Consider the following 19,920-nt stretch of genomic DNA (forward strand, 5'->3'; position numbering starts at 1 on the left):
GGAATTAAATTATATATTTTTTGTGTGCCTTTGATTTGGCTTATTTGCTAAAATGAATAAAAATATAATCATACCTTAAAAAAGCAAAACTATAAACAACTTTATACTATAATCAATGCTCTAAAATAATGTTGCACTCGTTAAGGAGGAATCAAATAAGTGCAATGCTCCAAAACAATATTGTACTCATTAAAGAAGAATCAAGCAGGTTCTACCATCCATCAAAAAAATAAAGTAGGTTCTACTGTATTGGGAAATAACATCTTCCAAAAAAATGGATCAATTGTAATAAAATACTCAATCTTAACCAATACACTACAATAATTGCTAACTAGACCCTAACACAATTATATTATACAATTCAATCTAGGTTTGCGAAGTACCTTGTAATTGAATTGGTATCTCTTGGCAATTTAGAGGTTCAAACTTCAAATCCTTCCACTCATGTTTTGTAATTTCAAATCCCACACCTAAATTTATATCTTACTTATGTGTTAACTCAGAATTAAATTTCAACATCTTCATTACGCACTAATTAGGGGTTTAATATATAACGGTAATACTAAAGACACACACAGCTTGTGTGTCACATGAGTCCATCACATGCAATTTAAGATGCTGAAGTCCAATCGATTGTATTACTCGGTAATCGTTATATAAACAAAGGTGTGAGAAAAGGCAGAGTCTTTTGGGTAAATATTGGTAAAAATGAAGTTTTTTGGGGTTATAGTCACTGTTCGAAGTTATTTGGAAAAATGAGGAGAGAGAGTGAATTTCGGCAACAGTGTTGCCGAAATTCGAAGAAAAGTATGAGAGAGAAAATTCAAACTGAGGAGAGAGAAATTTTGAGAATTTCGGCAACAGTGTTGCCGAAATTCCTTCTGCCCAAACCCTGCCCGCTTCACTGAGTGCCCATGAGCGTGAGTGCCAAAAGGAAAAAATAAAAAAGGTTTGTGGCAATCCCATTGCCGAAAATGGAGGGAAAAGAAAAAAAAAAAAAAAAAAAAAAAGGAGAGAATTACAGCAATGGGATTGCCGAAATAGGGGGGAAAGAAAAAGAAAAAAAAAAAAAAAAAGTGGCCATGTAGTGCCGAAATAGGAAAAAAAAAAAAAAGGAAAATTCGCAATGGGTTGCCGAAATAGGGGGAAAAAAAAAAGTGGCCATGTAGTGCCAAAATAGGAAAAAAAAAAAAGAAAAAAGAGGAAATGTGACAATGGGATTGCCGAAATAGGGGGAAAGAAAAAAAAACAAATGTGGCACTACATAGCCACCTTTTTTTTTTTTTTTTTTCTCCCCAATTTCGGCAACCCCATTGCCATTTTTCCTTTTTTTTTTTTTTTTTTTTTTTTGTGTCCCCCCCATTTCGGCAACCCCATTGCCAATTTTACTTATTTTTTTTTTTTTTTTTTTTTTTTTTTTCCCCCTATTTCGGCAACCCCATTGCCAATTTTTTTTTTTTCTTTTCTTTCCCCACTATTTCGGCAACCCCATTGCCAATTTTCCTATTTTTTTTTTTTTTTCTTTCCCCCCTATTTCGGCAACCCCATTGCCAATTTTTTTTTTTTTTTTTCCTTTCCCCCCTATTTCGGCAACCCATTGCCAATTTTCCTTTTTTTTTTTTCCCCTATTCGGCAACCCCATTGCCAATTTTCTTTTTTTTTTTTCCTATTTTGGCACTACATGGCCACTTTTTTTTTTCCCCCCTATTTCGGCAACCCATTGCGAATTTTCCTTTTTTTTTTTTCCTATTTCGGCACTACATGGCCACTTTTTTTTTTTCTTTTTCTTTTTCTTTCCCCCCTATTTCGGCAATCCCATTGCTGTAATTCTCTCTTTTTTTTCTTTTTTTTTTCTTTTCCCTCCATTTTCGGCAATGGGATTGCCACAAACCTTTTTTATTTTTTCCTTTTGGCACTCACGCGCATGGGCACTCAGTGAAGCGGGCAGGGTTTGGGCAGAAGGAATTTCGGCAACACTGTTGCCGAAATTCTCAAAATTTCTCTCTCCTCAATTTTGATTTTCTCTCTCATACTTTTCTTCGAATTTCGGCAACACTGTTGCCGAAATTCACTCACTCTCCTCATTTTCCCAAATAACTTCGAACAGTGACTATAACCCCAAAAAACTTCATTTTTACCAATATTTACCCAAAAGACTCAGAAAAGGCATGTTCCTAGCATTATTTTTGTTTCTCACCAACTTAACTCCGCGTACAACCCAACCCATTCCTTCTCGACAACCAGATAAGGCATGTGGCCGGAGTGTGGACACACGCACCTTACCCGTGGGTGGGCATTGACATCGGTGTGGAGTCCCACGAGCTTCACTGCTTTTAAGTGTGTGTGCGTGATTATTGGTACAGTTTTAATATGAGTACAGAGAGGAAAAATAAAAGAAGGTCATCGGAAATAGTAAAAAGAAGAGAGAGAGAGAGAGAGATATCAAAGTGACCGTATACGGAAGAGGACCATACGGCATGTCCGACTCACTCACGGATACCCCTACTTCAACAACGTGGAACCCACGTGTTTTTTTTTTTTCTTAAACACTACGGTTACCAATAAATAATAACAACAATGTCAATACCCAACAACCTCGCTAGCTCTTCTCTCTCTTCTTCACTTCTGTTTTTAGTTTGTAACGCTTCAAATGTACATGGCTGCTTTTTAAGTTTTTAACTTTACTTCCCCCAACTTTTTCTCTTTTGGACTCAACTACCCGTCTAACTAAGAGCCCATGCTTACCTAGTACACACTCACCTTTCAAAGTTTATAGACTTGTAACAAAGTGGTAGGGCCATATAATCGGTAGTGGTCAAAAAGTGTTCACGGTTCGTAGCGGTATAAGTCTATAAACTGTGAAATTAAACGTGCAAGTAGTTGTATCCTTAGATTTATTCTATTATGAAAACTTTGTGTGGTTTCACATATTTTATGAGGTTATATATTGTAAATTCCTTTTGATGATATACTTGGTAGCTATAATTGGAGAGAAATGATTTACAACTTGAATTTGGTTGTTGATGAAAATATTAAGAGGTTCGGTTGAGCTACTATGTTCTTGACACACGAAAATAGTGTATGTTGTACTTGTCATACTAAAATGGTCAAATACAATTTTTGGCAGAAATATTTGGCGGTCTGTCACTGTTTGTGAAATAATTAGGGATTTATCATTTTTTTGAAATTTGAGTTTGTGAAACTCAAATTTGCTGTGTAACTTGAGTTTCATGAAAAAAAAAAAAAAAAAACCACCAAGTTTGCCGTATAACTTAAGTTCTTGGAACTCGAATTCCATAAAAAATAGCATGACACACTTGAAGGTTATTTTTCATAAAACTCAAATTACACGACAAACTCGAGTTTTATAAACTTAAATCCCAAAAAAGTGGTAGATCTATGTATATTTCCAAAACAACATCAAATTACCAAATATTTTGGCCAGGGTATTTAGTCATTTTGGAGGTACTTGTCATACGCTAACAATGGTGTCCAATCACAATTTATCACTTATAGAAGTTGTGAAATTTATTGTCTTTTTGTTTTTTTCTTTTTTTTTTTGCCGAATAAAATTTAGTCTTTTTTTTTTTTGTTCCAAAATTTATTTTTTATTGTCTTTTTAAGACTTCAGTATGTGGGCTCTGTAATTCTAGCTAGATGGCAGCTTTCATAGTGTGGATAAAGTATGGTTGTTGGAAGTGAAAGCTAACTAGTAACTGGTGATATAATTAACCGTGCGTGTTATGCACAGTATTGAGAATATGAGCTACAGCATTAATATCATAATATTGTAATGTACGGTGAAGTATCTCTGAAGGGAAGTGTGAAATCCAAAGTGATTGTACCCCCAAATAGCAACTGTCTTTTAAAAGTTTTTTTTTGAGAAAGTTGAAAAGTTATTTTACAGTCTTAAAAGATGTAGTATAGGTGATTGATCAATAGTTTTGCAGTAAATTTTTATTTGGAGCGACTAATTCGTGAATTAATTGTACAACTAATTCATGAACTCAACCGAATAACTTATGACTGTTGTTATAAAAGAAATATTAATGAATATTCTTAGAGTATTGGTTAATAATTCATTTAAAAAAAGATTTTATGAGAAAAAAAAAGTAATTAATATTGTAACAGTTTTTTCATTTCCAAAATGATGTCAAAACTTTCCTAAAATTGATTGTTAACTAATGTCCTAAGGGCACTCATTAGCATGACCATTTTTCTAAAAAGAATTTACCATTGTAATAAGACCCTAACTCTAAAAGTATAATAAAACCTAACTACATTTAATTCGAACCTAATTCTCATCAATATCAAAGCATCAACCGTATTGTTGTTATGACTTATTATCTAAAAAAAGGACATTGTTCATAGTGGCTTCTTTCACAGCTTGCATCCCAATATTTAGTTTATTAAGCCTCTCCTTATAACACCACTTTATTTGGGAGAGTAAGAATAATGGTGAAACGAAAAAATTCATAATTTTGTAACTATTTAAGTTTTTGAAAAGTGGGTTCTAGTTAACTTAATTAGTAAAGTCTCTGATTATTGAATAAAAAATTTGAAATTCAATCTCTACTACACCAAAAATTGATTAGTATAAATAGTTATCACTAAGAGTAGATGTTATAGGTTGAAACTCTCTGATTGTATCAACTCATGCAAAAAAAAAAAAATTGTCTATTTTAGCACATGAATTATATTTCATTTATTTTACGCAACAAATTTTCAAAAACATCAACATTAAATTATTTATTTTACACTATATTTTATTAAAATATTATCTCTTTACCAAATTTTTATTACTCTTTCAAATCATCTCCCTCTTTTTGTGTATTTGAGTAAAGAAGTATAAAAAAATAGAATTCCATGTGAATAGTAATCATCTGTAGTAATAATCTAAATTTACACTCAATACTATTATATATATATATATATATATATATATATATATATAATTTTTTATTATTATTATTAGGAATATTAAAAAAATTAAAAAGGGGCAAAAGGGGAATTGGGGAAAGAAAAAGGTGGCGGTCATTATCGATGAAGACCCGGTTTGTCTCCTTAGAAGTGGTTCTTCGCACGTTATGAATGTATAGAGCTTGTGATTTTTTTTGTTAGTGTTTATAGAGAGAGTCTGTGTCTGTCTAATAAGAACGAAGAGAGAGAGCAAAACCGCCAGCTCTTTGGCATTTGCTGCTTTCACTGCTTACCAGAAAACACCTTCTACAACATCCCAACCAACTCTCTTTCTCTCTTTTGTTTTCATTAATCTTAGCTTTAAGTCCTCACAAGCTTTTAACCTCTGTGTCTATGTCTGACTGTGATTATTATGTCATTTATAGCTTTGGCTTGTGAAGATCAGAAACTATGTTTTTTCCAGCTTTGTTTATCCAATCTGTTTCTTTCTTAGTCTGCTTTAGATTCCAGATTTGAACAAAGTGTCACACTTTCCTTTAGAAACAATTTATTTGCACTAAGAAAATGAAAATTAAGTACTCCATACGTATTTTACTCCAAGTTTCTTTGCTTTAATTTACAAAAAAGTGAGCTTTTTTTTTTTTTTGTTTGCTTTGATCTTCGTGCGCTTTTAATGTTAGAAAATTTCGAGTTCTGGGTTTCATAGAGGATGTGCTAGCTTGAATTCACTTTGTCAGTAGGAAATTTCGGAATGTAGTGGGAGTGGGAAGTGAACTGTTTAGAGTCATCAAGTTCAAATTTTTCCCATCTGGGTCTCTTTCAAATCAAGTGTTTAGAAGAGATTTGCTTGTTTTTGGAATCTACATTGGGTTCAAGAGGCTAAAGGGTGTGCAGATTTGATGATTTTGATGAGTTTTCGCTCAGACCCATGAAGAATTTCTACTGGTTTAAGCAGATTGCAAACAACGGGAAATCCGAGAGGAGGCTCTCTCTTGGAGAGTACAAGCGAGCAGTGTCATGGTCCAAGTACTTGGTGTCTTCAGGGGCAGAGATAAAGGGAGAGGGAGAGGAGGAGTGGAGCGCAGATATGTCACAGTTATTCATTGGGAACAAATTTGCATCAGGAAGGCATAGTAGGATCTATAGAGGGATATATAAGCAAAGGGATGTGGCTATTAAGCTAATAAGCCAGCCTGAGGAAGATGAGAACTTGGCTTCTATGCTTGAGAATCAGTTTATTTCAGAAGTTGCTTTGCTTTTTCGGTTGAGGCATCCGAATATCATTACCGTAAGTTTTTTTCTTCTTCTTTTTTGAACGAATTATTTTCTTACTTGCCTGTATTCTAAGTTCTATGGAATAATTCAGGTTGTGGTCCTGCACCAATGTAATATGTGATATGAACTTTTTACATTGTTGCTATTCTGTTTGGCTTTTGAATGGAATATTATGGTATGAACCCGAGATTTAGTGCAATTGTATCTGCTTTGTAGTCTTATTTTCATGGTCCCATTGATGATGTTACCTTGTAAAACTTTAAATAAAAAAAGAATAAAAAAAAAAAAAAAATTCAGCAACACTGATATGCATTTCTTGCTGGATTTCATATCCCAACTTTTCTTATATGGTGTCAAGAATGAGGTTTTTGTGCGAGGAAAAGGAAAACTTTAATCCTATACCCACTTGCTTATTATTGTTCCTTTCCTTATACGCTCTATCATTTATATTTTGACTGTTGTTTTCTTAGCAGCAGGATGTTGAGCTAAAATCACTATTTACTTAAATCACTTCAAATTTATGCCAGTAAGGAAGGAGATTTAACCCGAGCTCATAACGGCAAGTTTCAGCATCCTTTACTTTTTTCTGAGTCAGTAACTAAGAGGAAGGCAAACAAGGTGGAACCTTTGCAGCAATCAAGAATCCTTAATTAAGTAAACTATGTGTGCAGTGAAATGTTTCAATACTGCAGTCTGGATAGGGATTTAAATACTAATTCCTTGTGAGAGAGTTATTCATTATCTAATGAAATACTATAGTAGATCGGGCACATCTTATTGGATTTGGGTGCGGTTCATTTAGGTGGTGAAGCTATTTGCTTCACCCAAATGGTATAATCAACCAATACACTTTACATTATTGGATTCTGTTGTTGCAGACAAGCAACTAGTTGGTCATGAATTTTTAAACAGCTGAATCTTGGTAGGATTTTATCACTCTTTCTGACCATTTATGTCTTTTCTGCTTTCTTAATGCAGTTTTTTGCAGCTTGTAAGAAAGCTCCTGTGTTCTGTATCATCACTGAGTATTTGGCTGGGGGTTCATTAAGGAAGTACCTCCATCATCAGGAACCACATTCTGTTCCACTCAACCTAGTTCTGAAATTCGCCCTTGACATTGCACGTGGGATGCAATATCTTCATTCTCAAGGGATACTTCACAGGGATCTGAAATCAGAAAATCTATTGCTAGGGGAAGATATGTGTGTGAAGGTAGCAGATTTTGGTATTTCATGCTTAGAGTCTCAGTGTGGTAGTACAAAGGGTTTCACAGGCACATACCGCTGGATGGCTCCTGAAATGATCAAAGAAAAACACCATACAAAGAAAGTTGATGTTTACAGTTTTGGCATTGTTCTGTGGGAGCTTTTAACTGCATTGATACCATTTGACAACATGACTCCAGAACAGGCTGCGTTTGCAGTCTCCCAGAAGGTATGTACATGGTGAATTCATTTCTTTACTATCATATATATACCAGTGAGGCCTGAGATAAATGAAAGGAATTCAAACATCCATATCCGTGATTGGAACCTAGGTTGTGAAAATTTCATGAAACTACATGTGAAGGCTGTATTTCACATATGCATCAAAAGATTATTCAAAAGAAAAAAAAGAAGAAGAAAGAACAGGAATAATGATACCGTTGATTATATCACCCAGCCTGTGCTGCAGATCAAGATTAAATCACATACAGAGAAATTATATATGTTTTTCACTGAAATCATTATCCACTTGTCATTTTGGAAAATTTGGTAGAAATACATTGTATTTTTCCAAAATCATCTGCTATTCGAAAGGCTAGTAAGTCTTTCATGAATAGATAGACTTGGTATATTCTTGGGACCCCACATTGTCAACAGTTGACAATATTGTTCTAGTTGATAAAATAAATGAGGGAACTCCATGTTAGAAATGATTTTTATGATGAAGAGGATTAAAATTGTATGGAATGTAACATTTTGTAAGTATGAGTGAGTGAAATAGGGGCACAATGAAAGTGTTTGAGAGGGAAGACTGATCATATATTTTCTTATTATCTTTGATTGGTTGTTTTTGGAATGATGGAAGAGGACAACATAATTTGAGCAAGATACTGGTTTGGAGATGTGTTTATGGCCAGTTGTGTGATCAATTACACCTATGAAAATAAGTCAGAAGTTGATGTCAGGTACTAGAAACAAAGAGTTATTGAGAGTTCTAGTTTCTTCAATAGCTCCTCTCTCTCTCTCGCTCCCTCTGTGTGTGTGTGTGTGTGTGTGGTAAGCATGCATTTCATTCATTCTGAAATGGATCGTGTGTCTTTGTATTTTCCATTCAACATTTATTTCATTAGAATCGCTCTACTATAAAAAAAAAATGTTATTACTTGTGTCATTCTTCTTTATTTACTTTTCATTTAACCATTCTTAGAGTGGTTTTGGCTCATTGGCTGGTAATTGATAATATGAAATTTGATTGTATTCATATTGAAGTTGCTTACATATATAGAGTTGGGATGCTGAGTTGAAAAGAAGATAATATCACAAGATAGCGCTACTAACTAAAGCAGCCAATCTCCTATGCACTGTTGAGTTTTTATACACTTACACAAAAGCATGAAAGCAAAGAATGGGAGACTTTGCTGCCAGATTTTCGAGTTTCCTCAATGCATTGGCAAGAGGGAACCACTCTTAACTAACCTCATCACTCGCACATGAATATTCTAATAGATTATACAAACTTAAGACACTTAGTTAAGAAGGTGTGCTACACGTTAATTAAGTAGGATAGCTCAATTATGACATATTTCTGCTATGCTTGCTATATGCTCACATACTTTTAGTTATCTAGTTTCATTTTAGTTATTGCAATTCTTGTTATTACAATCCAAATATTAAATGAAGAAATTAATATTCGTGAAGTTTTATATAAACAAACAGGATTTAAAACAATTATAGAAATCTGATTGGATTATTATGATTGATTACAGCCTTCATAGATTTTGTCTTCACGATGCATCCACAAACAATATCTTTCTCACATGCATGATGGGTTGTCATATGCTTGCCCTTGAGTTTTGTCCAGTCATGTGGGACTGTCTGTTGGAGCCATTCTTATCCATGCCGGACATGACATCTCCAAGTTGTATTAGAATAATATAATATGATAAAATGTTATCCACATTCTAGAAGCATAAGTATGATCCTTGTACTTTTAACTGTGAAGGTCTGAAGGCAACTCCTTTCTTCTAATTATAAATTCAATGGATACCTCTCTCTGTCACACATACACATGCACACACACATATCTGGCAGATGGCATAGATTATTGAATTTAATGTTTATCTGATAATAACTTGCAATTGGAGAAATTATAAGCATGTCCTTATCATCTTCCTAAATCAAAACAAAGACATGGTAACATCTTACACATCTGTTTTAGCTTTGCTAGTTCCCTCTTGCACTGATTACAACTTTACAAGTGTCTATGGAGCAAAGGCAGATTATGACTCCAACAAGCCATAAAAGGTAGAAAAATCCACATTTGGCAGTCATAAAAACTGGTTATATGGTTAGAAATACTATTTATCAGAAAGCTTCAGAGTTTTATAGATCAGCGAGTGCTCCTTGTTCTGAAGTCTGGACCACTTGCCTTGTGGTCCAAGGGCATCTCTGCTAGAAAATATTATAGGTTTCATTTTAATGAGGATGTTTTCCTTTTGCTGGCCGTACTCTCCTGAGTAATTTTTTGGGGTCATGTACTCTGTGTTTGCCTGGAGGAAATTACCAACTACATGAAAGTACTATTATTATCTTAAAACCTTTGCCTCTTTTCTGGCTTTGCATTTAAAAAGTTTGTAGTTGAGCTTCAGATTTAGCATATCATGGAAGTTGAACACTTTTTTTAGTTGATCATAACTGTATTGATGCGTTAGTTCTTTTTTTTTTTTTGTCCTTGAGTCTCTGTGGTTTCATTTTATGTCCTGAAGTTTCGGGGAAGTATTTATGCATTGGATAGTTTGAAACTTGAATTCCATTCATCAAGAAGAGGTATCTTTCAAGTATGCAAACTTCTTTAGTTTCTTATGTATTGAATCTACTTGGTGTTTGGCAGAATGCAAGGCCGCCATTGCCACCTGCATGTCCTATGGCACTTAGTCATCTCATCAACAGATGCTGGTCAAGCAATCCAGATAAACGGCCGCATTTTGATGAGATAGTTTCATTGTTGGAGGGTTACGCTGAGTCAATTGAGCGGGATCCAGAATTTTTCTCATACTTCAAACCTCCCTCTGATCATGCTTTTTTGCTATGCTTCCCAAAATGTATTGCTCGCCATAGATCTGCTTCTATAAAAGCTTAGATCCTCCTCTATAACTACCTATTATGCAAGAATGTACCATATATTTGTCTAGGCTTGTAACGTTCAATTTTTATTATGAACATTTTAAAGCCTTTTTTTTTTTAGTGTTCAATATTTTGGAACTTAATGCAGTTCCTTTCAATGGTATTATAGTACTTCTATCTATACTTTCCTTCTCACTTGTCTCCAAAGATCATCTTAATATGTAAAAAAGAATTGGGACCCATTCTCTCCCAGCACTACAAATACTCTGCGCATCCACTAGAAAGACTTAACGTGGCTACTTGAGCTTGGGACAATATTGGCCGGTGCATAAGAAAACGCTGATCTTTCTTGTATTGTAGAAGTGGGGACAATGGAGAAGGTTTATTATAGGCCTCATTTCCAACGGGATGAATAAGAAGGTAATGCATCATTCCAAAGTTAAACATAATGTAACTGTTGGGGTAGCGTAATGTAACTGTTGGGGGGAGCGAAACACCTTGGGGAGACTCTGATCAGGTAGTTAATATAATATATAGTGATGCACCTAACTCAAAAAGCCTAAGTCTAATGTGTATAAGTTCAACTATATATTATATTAAGCACTCAATGTGGGACTTCTATTTAACCAACCACACTACTCACACGTAAATATTCCTACAGTAATGATTTTGGTTTGTTATTTGTTGACAATTGTTCATAGTGAATTGAATATAAACAATTGTTCATAGTGAATTGAATATAAACAATTGTTAACAAATCTAAAACAAGAGTAGAAAATGTGGTAACAATGTTGTGGTCAATGGTTAGTATTTTAAAAATCATAGTGGAATCTCACTTAAGAATTACATTCCTCTAGTCCAAATTCGAGACCATGGAGAGTACATGTAGAACTACCCATAATTCAGTTGATGGTGCAATCTAGGTGTAGAGAAAAGCCAATATTATCTATTGCAACACTATTATTCGTGTTGAGTAAGATAAAGAGTGGGATTAGGAGTAACCATTGGAAGATTTATTCATTGACTATATTTGCTATTTGAAAAATAGTTTAATTTATTGTTTGGAGTTTTTGGTTGAAGATGAGGGTTTTTTACATGCTGCATTAATAGTTTGACTCAAAAACATGACTCAGCTTTTTTCTGAAATCTACACACCCTCAAACACAGCCTTTTTAATTCACCATATGAAACTTATTTTATTGTACGTAGAGATGGATTAGGCTTCCTTAAAGTTCCGTGTAAAGTTTTTCTAGTTTGCTTTATATAAATTAATTAAAAGTACACAAGCAACAAGGCGACAGTTTGGCCGAGTGGTCTAAGGCGCCAGATTTAGGCTCTGGTCCGAAAGGGCGTGGGTTCAAATCCCACAGCTGTCAAAATTTTTGTTTTCTTTTTTCTTCTACGCTATCAGTATGGGCCTTATACACTGTTATTGGAGCCCATTGATTTTTTGTTCTTTTGGGCACATGGTTTTATTATTGGAGCCCATTGATTTTTTGTGTTTTTTTGGACACATGGTTTTTCATATATTTTATAAAGCCTTGTTATTCTGAAACTTTGAACCCAACCCATGTTTTTTGTATTTATTTTTTATTGGGGTCATTTATCTCCTTCCGTATTTTTTTAGTTATAGATTTTAAGATAAAGTGGTTGATTCATATATATATATATATATATATATATATATATATATATATATATTAAAATTAAAAGATATTTTTACACTCTAAATTATTGGGTTATTTTACTTTAAAGTATAGTTGTTATTGTTGAAATTTGATGTTAAATTTGACACTTTTAAGAGAATTCAAATAAAGAATGGTAAAAATTATAACTTTTAGCAACTCAAAACACTATTTTATCTATTTTAACACTTCACTTTATAACATACCCAATATCAAAGGTTTTATATTTTTTACTACTTCATTAAAATATATATATATATATATTTTTTTTTTTTTTAATTCTCAATCTCATCTCTTCCTCTCTCTTTCACTGTATATCTCTCTTTTCCCAAACAAAAATAGCCAACCCACGGCCGCCACCCACACCCACTACCATCAGCCACTACCGCCACACTCACTGTTATACCCACCACCACCCACAACCTCAACCTCAACATTTTAAAGTTAAGGGGAATAACCTTGCAGTTTAGACCAGAAAATATAATTTATCTTAGATATTATGTGAATTTACCTTTTGTATATTATTGGTTTCATGTCATGTGGTTGATATTATGTGAATTTACCTTTTAACAATCTCCATTTTAGTAAACTGTTTGTCAATTGAATCTTGCTCTTTTCGTAGGGCAATTTAATTATAGTTTAACCTATTATACACTTTAGAAAAGATCAAGTTAACCCATGATTTTAACTATTTAATTTAACAATTGTGAAGTCATCATGAATATTACAACATTGGTCTCAATGTAGTCCAACCAGACAACAATGTTAACAAACTAAAATTGCATAAAATCCCCAGCACAAGCTGCTTTGCACCAATGGGACTTTTATTTATTTATTTTTTTAAATGAGTTGCTAGATGTTCCTTTTCTTCGTTGTACCACACTATTGCATTATATGGTCATAAACAACTAAGGTTGGTGACCAAAATTATAACACAAGGAAAAGATTCGCCTACAACTAGTCCTAATAGTTGCATAGTTGCTGAAATAAATAAATAAAAGGAGTAGTGCTTACAACTTAGCCCAAAATAATAATTAAGAATAATAAGAATAGTGCTTACCTATAGGGTATGAGTGTCTTTGCCTCTTGAAGAAGGAATTGTACGTGGGGGTGTTACTTTATTCATTCTTGAGCCTAGAGCTACCAAAGGGAGGGTCCTCGTTAATTTAATTATAGATTATAGAATTATCATTTTCTAAGTACTAATATCATCGGACACCACAACCTTGATCATTGCAATGCAAACTCACTTACTCCAATAATCATTCAAAAAAGTCTTGAAATAGCTAAATGTCTTTAGTACATTTGTTAATGAACTATTTTATAAAGAGGAGTGCTACGTTTACAATATATTTATAATATTTTCACAACAATTTATATGTGGTAAGTTGTTAATACAACAAAAAAAAGTTAGGCATCTTTACTTTAATTCCATCTTCTTAAAGTCTAGCTAAGACATTCCCTTAGAGTATTTGTTAATGAACCGTTTTATAAAAGTTTTTTGATACCGCTCTCATGAAAAATATAAAAATTTGTTAAAATAATTAGTTTTTTTTTTCCACAAAAAGTTTATAAAAATATTCCTTAAACAAGTACTATTACGGCATATGTTAACTTTTTCCATTAATTAAATTAGTTTTAACTGTTAAGAGCTATGTAGCTTAATTGATTCACACATTTTTATATTTCCAAGAAAAATATTTATTAAAGTTCAAATTCCTCCTCTCCAACTATAGAATCATTAAAAAAAAGAATTGATATATCTTAAATTCCATAAACCACCATTCTTTCACTCAGTGCAATTTAGTTAAAATTATTTTTGAAATCCGAACTTGTTGGATCACTTTAACCATGTTAAAAAGATTTTTTTTTTTTTTTTTGAAAAAAAAAGTTCAAAAGTTATTGATGGTTGTATGTGCGCTTTTTTTTTTTTGTGGTGATGAAGGTACTAGTACAAATTGTACAATAAAGTTTCCTTTGTTCATATATCAAAAAAGGGTTTCCTTTATTCAGCAAAAAAAAAAAGAAGTTTCCTTTTTCGTTGTTTCCCTCTTTTTTTTTTTAAATTTTCGTGCGATTTAACTTTTACGGACCATCGTACTATCGTAGTTGGTGAAGTCTGAACCAATTAATTTTTATCCATTGGCAGAGACTAGGGAAGGTAAGAGTCACGGAATTTTCAATAAATAGATTGATGTATAGGTGGATAAGGGAATGCAATATAATTATTGCTTCATGTGCCTTTGCTGTGTCTATTAAATGCAAAGGAACAAACACTTTTTATGATGCTGATCTAATGTTTTGGAAGATAAGTGAATAGTTAGTAACGTTGTTAATAAAAATGCGTGTAATATTGTTTAAAAATTGAAAATTGTTATTCAAATTCATATACCAAATAACCCCTAAGTTTAGAAAATTATTTCTGTAAGAGTATTAGTATTGGTTGTAACAAATTGCTAAAATGTTAAATTTAACAATCAAATATAATAAAAGTAGACTGTATATCTGTATCAGTGGAGGAAAGGCTAAATTTTTTGGCTGTTAAGTTACATCTATACGTGTGCATTGTAGCTCAGATGTTAAACAAAAATAATAATATTTTATTAACTCCTCCACCATATCTCAAATTATCAAATGATAATTTTTTTTTCTTCCTTTCTTTTCTCATTTTCCCGTTGCACCTCCTCCCTATTCTCATCACTCTTCACTTCTCTCACCCTCTCTCCTTAGATATTTTTCTCTCTTCCTCCATCTCACCAATCCATATCACCTGCCCAACCGATCGACCCATCTCTCCTGCCTAGCTCTTCCCCACCTCTTCATCCACTCGCCGCTGACCCATCTTTGCCTTTATTTCTGATCCATCTCACCCTCTCTTCTCTCTTTGGATTTGAGTTTTGTTTGGTTTTAAATTAGGGATTCATTGTGGTGGTGGCAGTTGTGGTTGTTGTTTATTACTTTATTGTAGTGGATGTATTATTTTATTGTAGTAGATGTATTATTTTATTGTAATAGATGTATTATTTTATTGTGTTGAATGCTAAAATAAAACCACTGATATTGAATGTTTTGTAAAGTAAGGTGGTAAATGTAAGTGCACAATTGCACCTGGTCCCAAGAACAGTTATGGGCTCAGGCCCAATGAGCCTTAAACAATATGAATTTGTAGAGTGTGGGCTTGAAACCCAAGTTAGAAGCGTGTGAGGATTAAATGACAAACTAAAGATTGCAAATACTTGGAAACAACAAGGAATATAGTAAATCAGCTTCCTCGGACATAAGCCGAAAGTTGTTCTTATATTATCTCTCTCTTTGTTTCTTTTCTTTTTAGGTTACAAAAAGTCCGTCCCCTTTTTGTGTTCTAGGTTGCCCCTTAAATACTCCTCTCTTTGATACTTTGTACACGTGTTGTCCCATCTCCCCCTTAACCTAGATATTTCTTTCTCGGTGCCTTGAATAGTAACCGAAGTTTCCCTTCCACTGTTCAGGTGTCACTTACCCATTAATGCGGCCAGGGTAGTAGGTGCAGGGTCTTTAATGCGGATGTGGCAGCCTTTATCCTTGACATTTCTCCAACACCGGTGCTTCTGGGGCATTCTAGGGTTCACCCCTTTTAACCATTGGCCTTAACCGTGTCATCTCCTAATCTTTACTATGAAATCCCGAGTTCTTCGGTGTCCATCCGAGGGTAAGTTCACCATCGGCTGGATCCTCGGATCCTCAGCGTATGGGCCGACCCATAGTACTAACAAATTCTAAACCCAGGAGCAGGTCGGCCTTCTTTAACACGGCCCAACAGGCCCACATTCCCATCAGGATCTTTTTACCCCCCCACAATAGCCCCTCAAAACTCTAATTTTCAACGTCCGAGGAGAAAAATAGGGTTTTGATCCGACGAGAACCTACTCCACACATTTGTGAGTTACGACACGTGTGAAAATCGTTTCGCGTCCCAGAAGATGCCACTTGGCGGTTTTATTTTCAAAAACGCGCGCATTTATTACTGTAAGTTACATTTTGTCTTCCACGTTCAACGGTGAGATGGGCATCCAACGGTCTTCGTTACTCCACAAAATTTTAGGCGAGACAAATATAATTTCGAGGCCGCCTTTTCGCACGTCGTGACGCTTCGGGAACCTGCGCCTTCATTTAATTCCTCAGGGGCTAATCCCATCAAAACATCAGCCATCATACCTTACTTGCAGAAAACCGTGGAAATTTGCACACCTTCGACCTTGTAAGTTCTTGCTCCTTCTATTCTTAACCTTTTCTCCTCGGTATTTGTCCTCGGCTATCACTACAAACATTCTCCCTCTTAGAGTTTAGTCTCTCGTTTCTCTGTAATGGGAAGATTCAAGTGTCTAGTTGATACCGCCGCTGGGATGGAAGGCTTTAGGGCCAAGTACCGTATTCCCAGCGACGTAGGGTTAAAATATTGCCCGGCGTGCCGTGGCCGGTTCTAGGAAAGAGGGAGAGGTTATCATCCCAATGATAGCCTTTATAGAAGGTGGGATGACCCTCCCAATGAGACCCGTAACTAGGGAGTACCTTCGCAACCACCGGTTGTGTCCCGATCGCGTCTCCCAAACGTTTTTAGAGCTTTGGGTAGTGTAGATGCTCTAAACCAGCAGATGGGTTTAAACCTCACCTGGCACGACGTCGTCTTTCTATACGAGTCCCATAAACTTTCTAAGGTAGGTTATTACATTAAGTCTCGGTCCAGTACCGTTAGACTGATCTCCTGTCTGCCCAAATCCAACAAAGGCATGAAGGACGACTACTTGATCGTGTCTGGGAACTGGCACGACGGCCTCCACTGCCCAGTTGTGTGGGGAGATCCAGGTGCGACACCTTAGGATTAACCTCCCCACCTCGCAACTTCCTTGACACTCACAAACATGCACACTAATATGTGTTTATATTTGTTTAACTTTGTCACTCGTTATGTGAATCTGACCATGTTGTTCACTTCTTTCTTTACAGATAAGCAGCACGTGCGTCCACGTTTGAGCCACTGCAGCGTTGCCGATCTAAACCGAGTGCTTCGCTCCGAGGTGTTTGTCAGTGAGGACCTACAACTTAGAGCCGCCCATCTGATTTTAGGATACGATCCCATATCCTCGGACTTCCAAGAAATAGAAAACGCCATAATCGCGGGTGACCGGAGGCGAAGAAAAATAAACGTAGCCCGGCCCAACTTTTTGGACGACCACGATCTCCCTGACGCCCCTAACACCGTTTTATACAACCAGGCCATAGCGGCAATTCCCCTCGCCGTGCATTCCCAGGCAACTAATGTTCCAGAAGAACGGGTGTCTTCTTCACATACACTAGACGACGAGATAGACAAATTCCATCTCGAAGACACCGAGAGACCTTGCGGGAATCAGTTTGTTGTACTTTCCGACGAGGAGGAAGAAGCCGCCAAGGCCTCTGGAATTGCAGGGTTTGTGGTTGCCCTACCCGAGGACGAATCTGAGGAAGATATGGGCAGGATGCAGGGTCTCCTTACCAATAGAGCTGCGAAGGTTGTGGAGAAGAAGACGGGGACGTCCTAAGTTCCCCCGTCTTTACCACCTCCCCCTCTTCCAGCTGAGCCAAAACCTACAGCCGAGGATCCCAAGAAGAAGAGAAAGGGGGATACTGAGGGGACGATCAGTAAAGACCCCAAGAAACTAAGGCAACAACTCCCACCGGTTCAGCAGAAGAAGCTGGACAAAGGCAAGGGTCGGGCCCGCTCAGTTGAAAGCGGGGAAATTGGGGACGAGGCTGAAGTGCGCTGAGCACCGACCACCTGGTCCCCCGAATTAAGACTGGACGGCGCCCCCATCTCCTGCCAATCCAGTATAAGGGCGGTTCAACAAGGTCATGCCCACCACTTGGCCGAAGCGTTGGAGCGCCCTCTCCTGTTGCCCAAGGACATGGAGACCTTGGAAAAAATGAACCAGCCGTAACTATTCCTCTCTTTAAAAAGGGATTTAGCGCTGGTAAGTTTACCCCTTTTTAGGAAGATTCCACATTTAACAATATTCATAAGTTTGTTTACTATTCCTAATTCCATCACACTTTGTTACGTGCCATTCGGGGAGGTCTTTACGCCGAGAAATTTATAGAAGATACTCGGAAGAAGGCCGGGGCGAGATGGAGATTAAATTTGAGACGAAGAAGACCACGGGCACATGCCCTTGCCGAGAACGAAAAGCTTACCTTGGAGGTGGGCCGAGCCGAGGAGAGAGAAAAATGGGGTCGAGTCAAACTTGAAGACTATGAAGACCCGTATAGAAGTAAGGCAGCGCAAGCTCCTCCGCGAAAGAGATGAAGAGCTCGCCCCAAGCCCAAAGGAGTGCTCGGATGCGAAAAAGGAACTGGCGCCGATGAAGGAAGAAGCCGGCTCCTTCCAACTCTCTCTACAACCGCCAGCGGCGAGTTTCGAGGAAGGGGTAGCAACCATCGAGGAGCAACCGACGAGGAGTTCGCGGCTTTGTGCCGAGAATACCGTCAAAAGTCTCGGGGGAAGCTTTAAACGTGGCGGGAGTTCCTCTATCTTCGGATTTGAGGAAATCCGAGAACGTTTGGCTTCCCCCGGAAATACGCTGGAGATTGAAGAGGCTCCTGCCGCTACTCCTACCCCCGAGACAACTCTTCCCGCTCTTCTAGATCCTACGTAACCTTCGGGTTCCAATAAAGACAAGGAAGCGGGGCGGAAATGCCGAGAAGGGACCGAGCCAAGCCATGGAGTCCAATGTTCCTCCAACCAAAGTAGCGTACAAAGAAAACAAGGTTAAATCGTCTCGCTTTTGAGTTGGAGTTGAAAAAGACAGAGGGAACCGGCACTTCTCGGCAAGATCCTCCTCCAAAAGCTTAGGACTTAGCTTAGGGCTTCTATTTCTCCATGTTCAGCCTTTATATGTAATGTATACCTAAATGATTAATGAAGAACAACTTTATTTGATTTTTACTCGTGTTGCATCTCGTTTTTACTTTATTCTTTTTACATTTATCGCAAAAGTTTCCCATTAATACATAACGAAAGTCTCTCGCAGTAAACAAATCTAACTCCCGTGATTGCACAATCATAACTTCCCCATAATCATACACACATTATTAAAGATTTAACGAAGGTGATATGATTGAGATATTTAAACAATGCCTTTGATTGAAAAGGAAGAGAAGACCTCGTATAACGATTGGACCCTTGTAATGTACATCGTCTTTCTAGTAGGATGTAAGTTCCGAGGACCATTCCTTGCACAAATTTGCTTAACACTTAAAAATATAAAACTTAGGATCCAAGTTAGTAAACAAAGCAATGCATTAGCACCCAGATAATAAGAAGTTAACTTTGATCAAAGTCGTGGTCCGAAGAATAAGACTTAACCAATTTTTCGTTTGATTCTTAAAAATGATAATTTCAAATGTTAATTTTCCCAAAGCAATGAGGTCCGAAGACCCGGCATAACCGAGGTTCGTTTAACAAATGACAATGCATCAATTTCCACAAGGTTTGTGGTCCGAGGACTACACTTAACCAAGTTTCGTTTGATTCTTAAAAATGATAATTTCAAATGTTAATTTTCCCAAAGCAGGAGGTCCGAAGACCCGCATAACTAAGGTTCTCGTTTAACAAATGACAAGACATCAATTTTCACAAGGTTTGTGGTCCGAGGACTACACTTAACCAAGTTTCGTTTGATTCTTAAAAATGATAATTT

The 19,920-nt window shown here is 36.2% G+C and overlaps 1 protein-coding gene and 1 non-coding gene across 2 annotated transcripts; both read left to right on the forward strand.

Annotated features, from left to right (window-relative positions):
• Window positions 1-5,093: 5,093 nt before the first annotated feature.
• LOC142632054 (serine/threonine/tyrosine-protein kinase HT1-like) lies at window positions 5,094-10,694 on the forward strand. Its single transcript, XM_075806478.1, has 3 exons — window positions 5,094-6,208; window positions 7,174-7,629; window positions 10,291-10,694. Exons 1-3 carry the CDS (start codon window positions 5,849-5,851, stop codon window positions 10,537-10,539), a joined length of 1,065 nt encoding a protein of 354 aa, XP_075662593.1. The 5' UTR covers window positions 5,094-5,848; the 3' UTR covers window positions 10,540-10,694.
• A 1,125-nt stretch (window positions 10,695-11,819) lies between these two features.
• TRNAL-UAG (transfer RNA leucine (anticodon UAG)) lies at window positions 11,820-11,899 on the forward strand. The gene has a single exon. It is a non-coding gene; the product is annotated as a tRNA-Leu (tRNA).
• Window positions 11,900-19,920: the final 8,021 nt, after the last annotated feature.

Source organism: Castanea sativa, chromosome 4 (genome assembly GCF_040712315.1).
Source record: "Castanea sativa cultivar Marrone di Chiusa Pesio chromosome 4, ASM4071231v1".
Classification (NCBI taxonomy): Eukaryota; Viridiplantae; Streptophyta; class Magnoliopsida; order Fagales; family Fagaceae; genus Castanea; species Castanea sativa.

Bases quoted from the DNA above. Each gene is read 5' to 3' on its own strand.
- LOC142632054 (XM_075806478.1), top strand. From the start codon at position 5,849: ATGAAGAATTTCTACTGGTTTAAGCAGATTGCAAACAACGGGAAATCC. The intron at 6,209-7,173 runs GTAAGTTTTTTT...TTCTTAATGCAG, and splicing joins GGCATCCGAATATCATTACC to TTTTTTGCAGCTTGTAAGAA. The intron at 7,630-10,290 runs GTATGTACATGG...GGTGTTTGGCAG, and splicing joins CGTTTGCAGTCTCCCAGAAG to AATGCAAGGCCGCCATTGCC.